This window comes from Mus caroli, chromosome 2, assembly GCF_900094665.2.
Source record: "Mus caroli chromosome 2, CAROLI_EIJ_v1.1, whole genome shotgun sequence".
In the NCBI taxonomy this organism is placed as follows: Eukaryota; Metazoa; Chordata; class Mammalia; order Rodentia; family Muridae; genus Mus; species Mus caroli.
The window spans coordinates 10,885,580-10,899,846 of record NC_034571.1 but is presented as its reverse complement, the minus strand read 5'-3'; the positions used below and the strand labels follow the sequence as shown (position 1 = coordinate 10,899,846).

Sequence of the window (14,267 nt, the reverse complement as noted above, 5' to 3'; positions counted from 1 at the left end):
TCAACTTCATTTTTGGAGAAGTCCTCAAGTGGCCTTTTGCCAGCTCTAGCAGATGTTTCCAGCATCCTGAAGCACAGGGAATAGTTTCAGGATGGGTCCCTCTTCCTTTCACATGAGTTGGCAGATCAGGAGCTTTTGAGTAACAAACATAGGCTTCAAAGAGACCTTACATAACCTCAAGAACTTTAGAATAAAGACCAGTGTAAAATTACACAGGTATATATGAGGTTTCTGTGTATATTTGCTTTAATTTATATTTATTAGTTTCCAAAGAATTAGACTTTATTATGGCATTCCCATGTATACTTTTCTTACAAACCTGTTTTCCACTGTGTGCATGTGTGTTTCAAGTTGTTAAATCAATTTTCATAAACCAGTTAAACAGATTGTATGAACTGGAATTCATTTCTTCCATACTTGGGCTCCAAATTGTCTATTTTGTTCTTTATTTCCGTAACTAATATTAGAGGTTCTATCTCACATAACTAAATTAATTTTGAAAAGTTTTTATTTAGAAGCAGTAATCTTAATTTTATATTTTACTTTTATTGAGATTATTTTGTTCTGTTAAATAAGGAAATACTGTTCTAAAATACTATAAATGTTTTTAGTAACTTTTCTTTTTTTAAGATTTCTTTTCTTTTATGTGAGTTTTTTTCTTCATGTACGTCTCTGTACCAGGGGTGTGGGGTACCCACTATGATCAGAAGAGGGCATCAGATCTTCTGGAACTGGTATTACAAATGGTGACAAGCTGCCATCTGGGTGCTGTGAACCAAACTCAGGTTCTCAGCAAAAGTAACAACTGCTCTTAACAGCTGAGTCATCTCTTCAGGCCCTATAACTCCTTTTTTCCCAATGGAAAGCTCTCTAGTTCATTCATTTGTTCTTAGGCTGAGCTGAAATGAAACCTTGGTCATCCAACTTCCACAAATAATTACAGTAATAAAACACATGGCTCTGCTGAGGCGATATCATGTCACCGAGAGTAGAACAGACAGCCCTCTGCTATCTTAACTAGCCTGCTTCTAACATTGGTGCATGCCAAGCTTCCCAACAGGTCATGATAAGCTTGAGTGACTATTATTTAGATCTTCCCATTGAGATTACAATTCCATCAACTAATCTGAGTGTCCCAGGGTAGGTGAGCACAGAAAAATTAAGTTGTGCTAAAATGTTTATTTTCCTCTCTTTCTCTCTCTCTCTCTGTCTCTCTCTCTGTCTCTCTCTCTCTCTCTCTCTCTCTGTGTGTGTGTGTGTGTGTGTGTATGTGAGCATGGACATGTATGCCCAGGAGACAACCTCAAACGTCCAGGTTCCAACAACGAACTTGCAAAGCCCACCAGGCTGACAAGTCAATAAACATCAGGGACTGGAATGTCTCCATCTCCCCACTGCCAGGGTTACAAGAGAGCCACCAAACCCAGGGTTTACTTATTTACTTTTAGGAAGAAAACAAGCATTTAAATAATAATAATAATATTAAAACAAAAAAAAACAAAATAAGCAAACAAACAGAAGAAAAAGAGCCAAAGAAAACATAAAAGCAGCACCCAGTTGTATGTTCATTCTGGGAGTCCTCCTCATTCTACAATTTATGGTGATGCATCTCTCACATCTCGAGGCTGCAGAGCCTCGAGACCACATTCGGTCACATCCTCAGAGGCAAATGGTTTCTACTGGACCCTCGTACTAGGAACAATGGTGTCTGCAAGCTTTTCACATTTTTCTCTGCTCCTCCTGTCTTTTTTTCCTTCATGATTTGTTAAATGCCTTGTCTTCCCCTGCACCCTGGTAAAGGTTCAGGCAATATGTATCAGGAAGTGAGGCCCTCCATCACCACCATCCATTTCCTCTTCTTTTATTGGGTTGGAACTGGGAGGAGCTGCAGCTGCTCAGCAGCCCCATCAGTGAGAGAGGCAAATGGACGCCATTTAATCAACAAGGCCTGGGGGTGGGGGTGTCCTTCGATCTCCTAACCTGCTTTCCTTCAGAACAAACACTCCAGGGTCACTCAGCTCATCTAGAATCTTATTTCTGGGTTTTTATGTTCTCTATGTATTCTTGTAAGTGTACACCTAAAATTGCGATCACACTTCTCTCAAAGGTTTAGGACGACTGTGTTTTACAGTCACCCACTTTTTAGTATGTGTGATACCCCAGTAAAGAAAAGAAAATCTCAAGTATGAGGAGGTTTATTTACACTTGTTGTGAACTATAATATTGGCCTTACTGGGAAAAAAATAAAACCCAAAAATCAAAATGCACACACACACAACACACACACACACACACACACAGGCAGACACACAAAAATACACAGAGAGAAACACACAAAGAGACAGACAGACACTTCCAAATTTTACAGTGGCCAAGTTAAACACAGATACCCCCAAATCCAGATATGTGGGAAAATAATATTGAAAACTACCTATAAAGAGAACATTTTAAATTTTCTTTTTTTTTCTTTTCTTTTCCTTTCTTTTCTCTTCTTTTTTTCTTTTTTCTTTTTGGTTTTAAGGCGTTTATTGTAGAAAGGCAGAGAGAGGGAAAGAGTGGAGAAGGAGAAGCCAGCCATGGCCATGTGGAGAGAGGGGGGAACGGAAGGTGGAGAGAAGGGGAGGAAGGGAGCAAGAGAATAAGAGGTAAGAGGTCAAGAGCTTAAATTTCTTAATGATACAATTATTTAAACTACTATACAAGCTTTGTTGACAGAAGTACGATCTACTTAAATCTATATTGTCAATTGGCTATCAATTTAAATTTATTAACCTGAACATTTATGGCTATATTTTTGAGATAAGAGTGGTGAGCAGGCAGCTAAGATGAGGTTAGAGTCAGGAGGATGTTTCTCACCATATCCTAGCTGGGAGAAGATGAAGTCAAACTCCTCAATGCTGTGGATACTTGCCAGGTCCCCACCCTCCTTCCTACAGGCTTGCAAAGCATATTTCTGGATCTTCTTCTCTTCCCTATGGATCCTGTAGCAGTGGCCTGCATAGGGCCACCACTGATTAGGGCAGCCAGTAGGCACATCACTTTCTAGAAAGGAAAAAGAAGTTTAGAAAACATTTGAAAGAAATTTGTTTACGTTTGCAACATTTTCAACTACCTTGTATGTAAAATATTTTATCATATATATATATACATATATATATGTATGTATATATACACACACATGTATATACATATTATTCACAATTGTAGACATGAAAATAACATTCTTCATTTTATGGCATACACATTTATAAGAGATACATGAGAAAGAACTATTCTGTTTTGCTTGTTTTGTTTTAAAAGGAGCGTTTTGAAAAAAAAAAAGTATCTTTTACTTTAAAAGGAAGACTGGCAACAAAGATCACTAGGCTATCCCAAAAGCCACTGAAGAGAGTTCTTAAAAACTGTGATAAAGATGCTGAGATTCAGAGTTGATGGGGGAGGGGAGCTAGTCTCCTAGTGGGGACTGGGAAGGGCTCAATTATCTTTAAGACCAGGGTCCAATGAGTATATGGGCAACACAAATTGAAATTGTATTTCTTTTTTCATTTGGGGGGAAAGCAGAAAAATGGGAAGGTTGACCTGTGCAGAACAGGAAATGGTGTGATCAGGGTGCATTGTCTAAGATTTCCAACTATTCAATAAAAAATATTTTGTTGGAAAAAGATATATCAAAATAAAATGGCATCAAGAGCTGATGAAATCAGCACAATGTTAGTGTGGGTGTGAGGACCTAGATTCAAACCCCAAGGCCTCAAAAATAAATAAATAGACAAATGAACAAATAAACAAACAAATAGAATGTCAGCAAATGAGAAATCTAGTTTTGAAATGTGTGGCTTCAATGAGACAACCAACGGGTCGTCTAATTTTATCTGTCCTTATCACTGTCAAATCTGAACTAAGGATATGTGATCACTGTTTAACTTCGAGAAACCTGAAGACTGATGTCTAATCTATTCTCTAAAAGGCTGCAATGCACCTTGTTCTCATGGACAGTAAGGAAATGCCATCCATGGACAAAGAGCAACACTCCTAATGCAGGGAGGAGAGAGTGTTACAAAAGGAGTGGGACAGGAGTGGACATGAGGGTCACCAAGGAACCCGTGCAGTCATCATAACTTGAGCCTGCTGCTGGAGCCTCTGAAGTGACCCAACACCATTCGTTCACTCCCAAGAGCAGGGTGGCCATGAAAGTAATTTCAGTTCAGAACCTTTTTGAGCAAAACCTGAATTTGCCACAAGGGAGTTTTAAGCAAGTCACAGCATGTGAATCAAAGTAGCCATTTGATAGTTGTATATGCTTGGCCCAGGAAGTGGCACTATTAGGAGGTGTGGCCTTGTTGGAATAGGTGTGTCACTGTGGATGTGAGCTTTAAGACCCTCATCCTAGCTGCTTGGAAGTCAGTCTTCCACTAGGAGCCTTCAGCTGAAGATGTAGAACTCTCAGCTCCTCCTGCACCATGGCTGCCAGGATGCTGCCATGCTCCCACCTTGATGATAATGGACTGAACCTCTGAACCTATAAGCTAGCCCCAATTAAATGTTGTCCTTATAAGAGTTGCCTTGGTCATGGTGTCTCTTCACAGCAGTAAAACCCTGACTAAGACAAGCCACATACTTTTTTTTAAAAACGAGAACCCATATTAACCCATATTAAAATATAATATACCACTGTGTTTGGGATAAGGAAAAAAACAAGACACAAAAGCCACACAAAAATCATTATTATTTAAATAAATCAGTGTTAAACATCCTCCTTGTTGCTATGAGAAGTTGTGGTCAAATGTTACCTTGATTAGATGTTGCAAAAACTTTAAAGGTAATGAGCTATGGGGAGTTAAAATGAAAGTCTCTGAAGGGAGAGATACTCTCTTCTTCCCAGGATGTCCTTGAATCTGGCATGGGCTCTGACACACAATAAATGCACTGAGTGTTGGTTAGAAATGAGAATGGTGCTATATCCAACACAACTTCCTTTTGCTGCTTTACAATTACCGTTTTACATAAACTGTGCTATTGACGTAGTTTATATATTTAAGTGATCACAAATGTGCTGCTTCACTTGATATTAGTCCCTTTGGTCACCTTCTCATGTGGGTGGGCAGAAAGGTAAGACAGGGTCTCAGGCAGTATCCTAGTGAGGATGGCCTTGAACTCCTGTTTTTCCTGCTTCAGACTCTCAGCTGCTGAGATGACAGGTGCACATTCTCACAGCTGGCTCTTTGTCACTCTTTGAATCCCATTTCTCCTTAAGAGCAGAGACTGCCTAAGGCCTCTTTGTGCAGAGGCAATTTTTTTCCCTCTTAGTGCAGAGGCAAAAGTTCTAATTTGCATCATCCTAAGCTGAAGTGTTGTAAAACAAAATTTCATTCCTTAGTACAATTTCAATTCTTAATACTTTCATGAGTTGCCAAAAAAAAAATGGAAGGAAGGAAGGAAGGAAGGAAGGAAGGAAGGAAGGAAGGAAGGAAGGAAGGGAAAAAGAGGAGGGAGGGAGGGAGGGAGGGAGGAGGGAGGGAGGGAGAGAAAAGAGAAGAGGGAAGGTGAAGAGTGGAGAGGAAAAGAGAAGAAAGGAGAAGAGGGAGAGGAGGGGAGGGAAAAGGAGAGGTGGGGAGAAGAAGAAAGAAGAGAGGAAGGGAGTTGGGATGAGATGGGAAGAGGAGGGGTGGAGGGAGGAGGAGAGGAGGGGAAGAGAGGGGAAGAGAGGGAAGGGGTGAAGAGGAAAGAAGAGAATGGAGGGGAGGTAAGGGAATGGAAGGAGAGAAACAGAAAGGTTAGCATAGTCTAGATCCGCTCTGTGGGATGTTTAATTTTTCTGTCTAGGATTCTGATGAGCCTGAGAAGCATTTAAAAACACATCTGCTGTGGCTCTAGCCCTGTGGCAGAATGTTTGTCATCTGCTGTGGCTCTAGCCCTGTGGCAGAATGTTTGTTTATCATGCATGAGGTCCTATGATCAATGCCCAGCAGAGGAAAACACAGACAAAGTATGAAAACAGAAAGTAACCAACACAAATGAAACAAAGGGAGGGGTTTGGGACATAAAAGCACAAAAGATTCTTTGTTTTTGAAAGGGACCATCACTGTCCACAGTGTAGCTAGCGATGGAAGCCACAGGCATTGTTTTAGATTTGCTACTAGCTGTAGTAGATAGGAAAAAAAGTGTATTCGGTATATCCAAACTAATATCATTTTGATACGTGATCAACTAAAACAAGATTTTCCATTTATTCCCATGCTAAAGTTTTGGAAATCCAACATGTATTTTACATGGGCAGCATATCTCACTTCACACTAGACATGTTTCATTTAACCAAAGACCAATAGTTAGTAGCCACAAAGATGCATATTATGGCTCTGGAGCTGAGGGAACTATGGACACACAGGACTATGGCAAGGACTGAAGGGCACAAGACTGGATGCTTGCCAAGAGGGGCCACCAACTGGGAATGCAGCAACTTTTTCACAGGTGCAGGGGCTCCAAGAAGGGGAGCTGGAACATATTCTGCAGACTAGCCCAGCCTTGAACTCAGAGATCCGCATGTCTCTGCCTCCTACGTGCTACGATTAAAGGTGTGTGCCATCGCACTGAAAAAAATGCTACAAATTTAAATCTCTACTTAGAGGGGTTTGTCTGTGCAGTAGAATAATCTTGTCAGGATAACAATGCAAAGGCCAATGCTAGTGTAGCTGAGCAAGTGAATCAGGGGCAATAGTGGATTTAACAATACAAGCTTGATGATATAATGAGATTTTAAAGAAGAGTTACTAACATTCATAGTTTACAAACAAGGAACTTAAAACTGGTGGATTAAGCAATAAGGCCAAATTATAGAATTGTGCCTTTCATTCCAGAGAAACTTAAAAATAACTTTTCTCTAGTTCCCCAAAGTGGCAACTGCAGGTCTCTGAAAGAGAACTATATGAATTCTTTCAAGAAAGATTTAGCCATTCCTTTTGCAATAACAATAGAAGAGACAAGTTGCAAGAACAATTGAGGTCTCCACAGGTTCATCCACAATCACTCTAGAAAATCTGTAAAGTAGAACTGAACCAGGGGCCTCCAACCATATCCATAAGAATTCATAAACCAGGGCTCTCTACCATGTCCATCAGAGATTATGAACCAGGGACCCAATTTACATCCATCATGGATAATGTACCAAAGTCCCCATACACATCTACCAGTGATCACTAAATAAAGTCTTTCCCTCCAGATATTTACTTCCTAGTCTTAATTCCAGTTTTGTTGAGTATACACAGACTATATATCCTCTGAATTTCTCTTTCTTCTCCTATAACATGTAATAGGAGAAAATAATACCTACTTTACAAGACTGGAGATATAAAATTCTTTTTTTATTATTAGATATCTTCTTTATTTACACTTCAAATGCTATCCCGAAAGTTCCCTATAACCCTCCCCCTGTCCTGCTCCCCTACCCACCCACTCCCACTTCTTGGCCCTGGTGTTTCCCTGTACTGGGGCATATAAAGTTTGCAAGACCTAGGGGGCTCTCTTCCCACTGATGGCCGACTAGGCCATCTTCTGCTACATATGCAGCTAGAGATACGAGCTCTGGGGGTACTGGTTAGGTCATATTGTTGTTCCACCTATAGGGTTGCAGACCCCTTTAGCTCCTTGGGTACTTTCTCTAGCTTCTCCACTGGGGGGCCCTGTGTTCCACCCTATATGTTCAGGAAACATTAGCATACAGTAGGACCAAAGAAATGGACTTTTAAAGGGCTGGTGAGATGGCTCAGTGGGTAAGAGCACCTGACTGCTCTTCCAAAGGTCCAGAGTTCAAATCCCAGCAACCACATGGTGGCTCACAACCATCCGTAATGAGATCTGACTCCCTCTTCTGGAGTGTCTGAAGACAGCTACAGTGTACTTACATATAAATAAATAAATCTTTAAAAAAAAAAAAGATTTAAAAAAAAAAAAAGAAATGGACTTTTGAAGACATATCATGTTATTAATCTGTAAATAATTAATAATCTCTCTAGAATCATTTCATTCAGTTTTGATTGAGTATACATTTGATCATAGAGATCCTCTTACCTGAGGGAATGATAAATGGGTTCAAAGTATTATTTCCCTTTTTACAAATGTAGCCAAGCTTCTGAACACATTCCAGATTTTCCCACTTGGCATTTTTTCCAGGGTTTAGTGACACACAGCTCTTTCCAGGCTCTGATGATGGACTTCCTTTAAGCAAAATACAAAGTTAAATTGGGAATACCACACTCTCCTAAGTGGATGGCTTCCATTCACCAACCACCACACCTTACGTCGTCATCCTTGAGATTTAATGGATCCCCATCCTGTCTTTTGCTACACATTCACAAATTATTATTTACTGAGTGCAGAGCAAAAGGCATGGTGGGTATCTATTTGGTTACTTGTTGTGGCTTATTCCAAGGCTTAAAATGTTGAGTTCACAGCAGAGTGGTTTGAAATAACCACCTAGAACAATGGATAACGTTAGACCTTAAACTTTAAACAACTGTGATGATATATGATATCATGTATCTATATATATGATATATATATCATATATAGAATGGCTGAATAAGAATAATGTACACTGTCCCAAGCTGGCCATATTAATGTCAATAGTAACGCCCAAAACTAATTGAAGCTAACTAAAGAGAAGAAAATGAGAGGGATAAACACAGTGAAACAGATCTGGAAACCAATGTCCTACACTCCCAGAACTAAGATTCTTAGCACATTTAGTTGGATTCATTGAAGAAAAGCCTTTGGAGCTATCTCCTCATTCATTTCTTACAGGAAGCTGGTTAAAAATACCTGACTGGGTTGACACCTTTGGAAATATGACCCTATCACTACAGTCTATTATTACATCCTTCTACTACAATGGATACATGCATCTATCACTATATCCTCCAATGTATGATTTGTCTACTGCAATGCATACATGCATCCATCTACATCCTCTAATGTGTCATTTGTCTACTATAATGGATACATGGATTCATCCCTACATCCTCTGATGTGTCATTTATTTACTGCTATAGATACATGTGTCCATCCCTACATTCTCAGATGAGTCATTTGTCTACTACAGGGGTGACCAATCCCTACACTCTCTGATTTATCATTTCAACCCCAGTTTCCCAGAAAGTAACTTCATCTCATATCTAAGTCTGACAAATTAGCTACACACACAGCCGATAACTCTACTTTGTGATCTTTGGTGGATGTTCATTATGCACCAAAATTTCACGTTCCTCAGAAAAAGGAAATCATCTCAACTGCCCTTGGAAGTCTTTAACACAAACATTTCCAGGTTGTATAAATACTACACAAAGTAAAAACCCCCAAAATACATATAAAGATTTTTTTTTAAATCTTCTGATAATATGGCCAAGATTCTGTATCATTGTGGAAAAAAAAAACTTTCAAGAAACAATAGCACATTTAATACATACTGGTCTTAAATACTGTGCTCTTTGGTAAATCATATTATATATTCATTTATCAATGCAACACCTCTACCGACCTTGAGATAGCAGTCTTTACTAATCTGGTGACTATTATATGGTTGAATTTATATTTCTTCATCATTCACATAAAGTATTCTTAATTGCACTCCATATGTCTTTTAGAACATGAATCACTTAGTTTTCTGGAAACATGTAAGGCATTTTCCATCCCTATTACACCTTTTCTAAAGTTAATACTCAGGGTTTTTTCAGTGAGATCTAAGAGCACAAGGGGTTGTACACAACTGAGTAAGAGAGAAAATGGACTATTTTATGGCGTGGAGTACTTTTAACTACTAAAGATAAGAATGGACTGTAGTCCCCTACCATATAATCAATGCTGTCTGAAGCTTCTGAGGCCCGCTTCAATTCTCTAACCTCCCTTGAGCCCAAGAGCAGCAGAGGATATCATCTTATGAAGAAAGGGCATCTAGATTCATATGCACTGACAGTTACTTCCCAAATTTCAGAAGAAAATAAAGCAGAGTATCATTTCAAGACTCAAGTCATGGGGCTGGAGATAGCTCCGAAGTAGATTAACCAGTCACAATTTCTAGTACAAAACAATTCACATAACAGCCCTGTGCTCATCAGGCAGTGAGCGAACATGTTGAGTGGAATTTCATCGTGAAATATAATCAGTACCAACATATATTTTTTTGCACCACTGTTCATTGGGCCCAAAATTTTGTGCATGCCAAGTGAGTGCTCTTGCCCTGAGATTTCTGAAGCCTAATTAACTTAAGTAAACACATAACCCTAAATGTTGAGTCTCTAAAATTCTCCCCCTTGTTTAAACACTTTTAAAACTACTATTTTATCTTTTTCTTCTTGAAAGTAAAAGTCAAAGTATGAAACAGAAAACTTAACATATTTAAGCCAAATGCTTTTTTTAAGGAGTTTAATGGCTCAAAAAAGAAAGGAAGGAAGGAAGGGAGGGAGGGAGGGAGGGAGGGAGGAAAAGAATTGTGAAAAGGCATGACTTGCACATTTGTGGTTAGTCCTAATACTCAGAAGGCAGAAGCATAAGGATCAATTGCTTGAGATAATCTGGCCAATGAAGGAAACTAGGTTGAGAGTGGGGTTATGGGGAGAAGAGGAGGAAGGGAAAGGGGAGGAGGGAAGGGGGAAACCTCAGCTTTTTAAATACAGTCTCAATAGTGTCTGCAGCAAAGCTGATAAAACATGACTAATACACACTTATTTCCTGCTCCATGGCAGGAATCACTAATCATTAACTGTACTCTTCTGCAATAAGCCAGGCTTGGTGGTGTGCTATACTTAGAGAGACTAGAATCACACTTAATACCACTCGAGTATTAACAACTCATCCTACTACTCAACAGATGAAAACATTTCAGAACTGATCTTTATGTTTCTCTGAAGAATTGCTTAATATGTACAACTTATATACAGCCATCAGTCTCCTTTTGTGTTCTGTCATCTTGTATGGTGGAACAACATGAAGTGATAACAAAGAAAGAACAAAACAGCACACACACACACCATGAAAGTGTGACAAAATGGGAAAGCCTTTTCTAACTTCCAGATAATCTGAAGAAGAGTATTCCCCGCCTCTCTCTTTTATGATCAAACTGTATACTGTCAATAAAATTGTTAATAAATGTTTATGCTAGCATAGAATTTTATAATCTGTGGTTGAGACAGTATTTTAATTCAACTCTATTATATTATAAACAACCATAACAGTATTACCATAGGCTTTAAGATTACAGTAATATTAAAAATATCTCATGACCTAAGACAATATTCACCACCTAAAACAAATTCACCACCAACCCAGAATATTCAGTTCTCTTAAACTTATAATGTGAATTTATAGATATTACTAGATATGAACATATGTGCAAAGTCAGGCCTCATGACACAGGTCTGAAATCCCAGGTACTCAGGAGGCTGAGGAGGAAGGCTCCCAAGTTCAAGGTCTTCCTGAAGTAGAGAAAATTCAAGGCCAGTCTATGTAATGACTGTCAAATTAAAAGTATATAGAGGGCTGAGGACATAGCTCAGTGGTTGTCTAACATGCACAAGGCCCTAGGTTCTGTCCTTAGTATCCACCCAAGTGTGTTAGATTATTGATGCGTATATAACATTGCATATATAAGAAATATATATGTATCTTATCTATAAACACAGTTTAACTGAATTTTTAAAATTCAGGTAGGACAAGAGAATCCCAAAATTTAGGGAGAACAATAGTCATACAAAAAGTAGAACACTTAAACTTTACAATTGTTGTGTCAAGGACAATGGCAAAGTTAACACAAAATACATATTAGTACTAATTCTATTATCTTTAATCATACTTAAAAATAGCTACAAAATATGCTTTTGAATGTAAAACCTTCATAAACTACTTAGAGAGTGTAGACATCAAACAGAAGTGAGTATTGATTGTCGTGATTATCCTGGGAGACAAGTCCTTATCCCAGGAAGCTAGCCCTGTTTAAACTTGTTCTTTAGAATAATCAAATCCAGGTTGCAGATTTCAAAGCATGATGGAAAATGAACTATGTTCCATTAAGACTTTCTGAAACCAATATGTAACATGAGGAAGACCTTTAAGATATCTCAGTGAATTCCACTCAGCCAATAATACTCAGGCATGCTTACCTGGTAGCCAGTTCAGATACCGGAATGGGCTTCCTCCAGCCCACTGCCAACCAGTGCTTACACTCAGGCTGTTGAGTCCAATCCAGAGTCCTGAGCTCAAGGAACTGGTTAATCCTATAGGGCAAAAACAACACAAACACAGAACAGGCATTGAGAAATGACAGTGAAATTAAATCCAGAATTAAATGTGTTAATCCAAGTTGTCAAAGAAGGTGCTGGAAAGATAGCTGAGTAGTTGAGAGCACACACTGCTCTTACAGAGGACCCTAGTTAGGTTATTAGCACCCATTTTGGGAGGCTCACAACCATCTCTAACTCCTGCTCCAGGGGATCCAAGGCCTTCTGGCCTCTAAACGAACTTGCATATACATATATACATGCATGCATGCACACATGCACACACACACACATACATACACACAGAGAGGCAATAAAAAATAAAATCTGTTTCTTAAATGTGAGGGAAGTAGTGATTAATATCGCTAAAACTTTATAATTTACAACAAGTAGAGCCATGACTTCCACTGGTAGGCAGAGAGTGCTATGAAAAGCTAGTAGGGCTCTGGGTCAAGGCTCCACCCAAAGGTCATCCATCACCTTTACCATTGTCTACTCTCACACTTCTTATGTGGACATAATGGTGTTAACTCATGGAACATGAGTAACTTTCTTACTTCTTTAAGAGTAAAAATAAGATTTATTTTATAGAGAAGCAAAGCTCCTCTATGACAGACAATTTTTACTAAACACTTTGAATGGCATTTTCATAAATCATGACCTAAACTTTGTATTTCAGAACTTATTTTGAGAATTTTATAATATGTTTTAAGTCAATTTTGCTACTTTTAAATGGTGATTAAACTGTAATTTTTGATATTTATGCCAACACAAGCAATGTTTTCTTTAGGCAGATAATAAATAATAACCACAGTGGTTTTGACTATTGAAGCTTAACATGGAAAAAAAATAAAAATGCCACATGGACCCACTAACATATTTATGCCAACACAAGCAATGTTTTCTTTAGGCAGATAATAAATAATAACCACAGTGGTTTTGACTATTGAAGCTTAACATGGAAATAAAAATAAAATAAAAATGCCACATGGACCCACTAACATATTTTAAACCTCTTACAGGTTGTATCTCTAAAAAAATCAAAAGTCAGGATTTTTTAACTTCCCCAAATTGTTTTAGTTACTGGGAAACAATTGTTAAATTTATGCTTCGATTTATTTAATAAAATAAAATACATGTTAAAAAACAAATTCATTAGTTGATGCTCAGCAGTACTGGTGGAATATTTTCCTCCGTAAAACATGCTGGTAGAAAGAGTTAGCCATTAAGCACTTATAAAATGTAGAGGTCAACATTTTCCCATTTTTTTCCAAGGCTAAAAGAAACAACATAGAAGAGAAAGCACAAAGAAACCAAGAGCCAGAGGGTGGAGATGTGCAGCAGAAAGATGGCTCTGAACATGAACCGACATTATACTCAGGACTCTGCAACAGTGGTTATCTGCACGAGAGTGGGGCCCTCAGTATGCCATCACGGGTAGGAGAGGGGATCCTGAGACCACACCCTTCTTTGAGGGACTATTGGACATTAATAGTTGCTCTAGGGAGGGAGAATCATTTTCTTCACGGGTATACAGCCACTGGTAAGTTGCCCTTACTCCAGGGAATAACCTCCCGCCCGTGCTCAGTCAAGAAACTCCAACTAAACGTAAGACGAAACACACAAAAGGAGACTTGAAATGGGCGGGGCCTTGGTGAGAAGAAGCACGCCAGCAGACAGTGATTTCTATATGCAGAAATTGTATATGTGACTGTGGCGTGAATGTATGAAGTTGTCAAATGACAGATTTTAATTATTTGTAAGTTATACATGTGAAAACATTGTTTTAAAAAATATGATAAAGCTGAACTTTGACCCAGGATCCATATGACAATAATGCTCAGATCCCATAGTTGGGAATCAATAAAAATTCACTCTGAAGTATATCGAAGCAGCCACTAAATTTGCTGCTAGGTTTCCATTAGCTTATGTATGCATACGTTAGTGTCTTATATGGAAAATCTGGAAACGGGACACCACGGCAATGTTAAGGTCAGACTTTAC

The 14,267-nt window shown here is 38.7% G+C and overlaps 1 protein-coding gene across 1 annotated transcript in view; it reads right to left on the bottom strand.

The window, feature by feature from the left end:
• The window catches only part of Mrc1 (mannose receptor C-type 1), an 86,119-nt gene that overhangs the window by 46,798 nt on the left and 25,054 nt on the right, over positions 1-14,267 (bottom strand). Inside the window, exons 5-7 of the mRNA XM_021155588.2 lie at positions 12,147-12,260; positions 8,065-8,211; positions 2,857-3,042 (exon numbers count right to left, since the gene is read on the bottom strand). Coding sequence (XP_021011247.1) covers positions 2,857-3,042; positions 8,065-8,211; positions 12,147-12,260 — 447 coding nt within the window. The remainder of the gene's footprint in view (positions 1-2,856; positions 3,043-8,064; positions 8,212-12,146; positions 12,261-14,267) is intronic.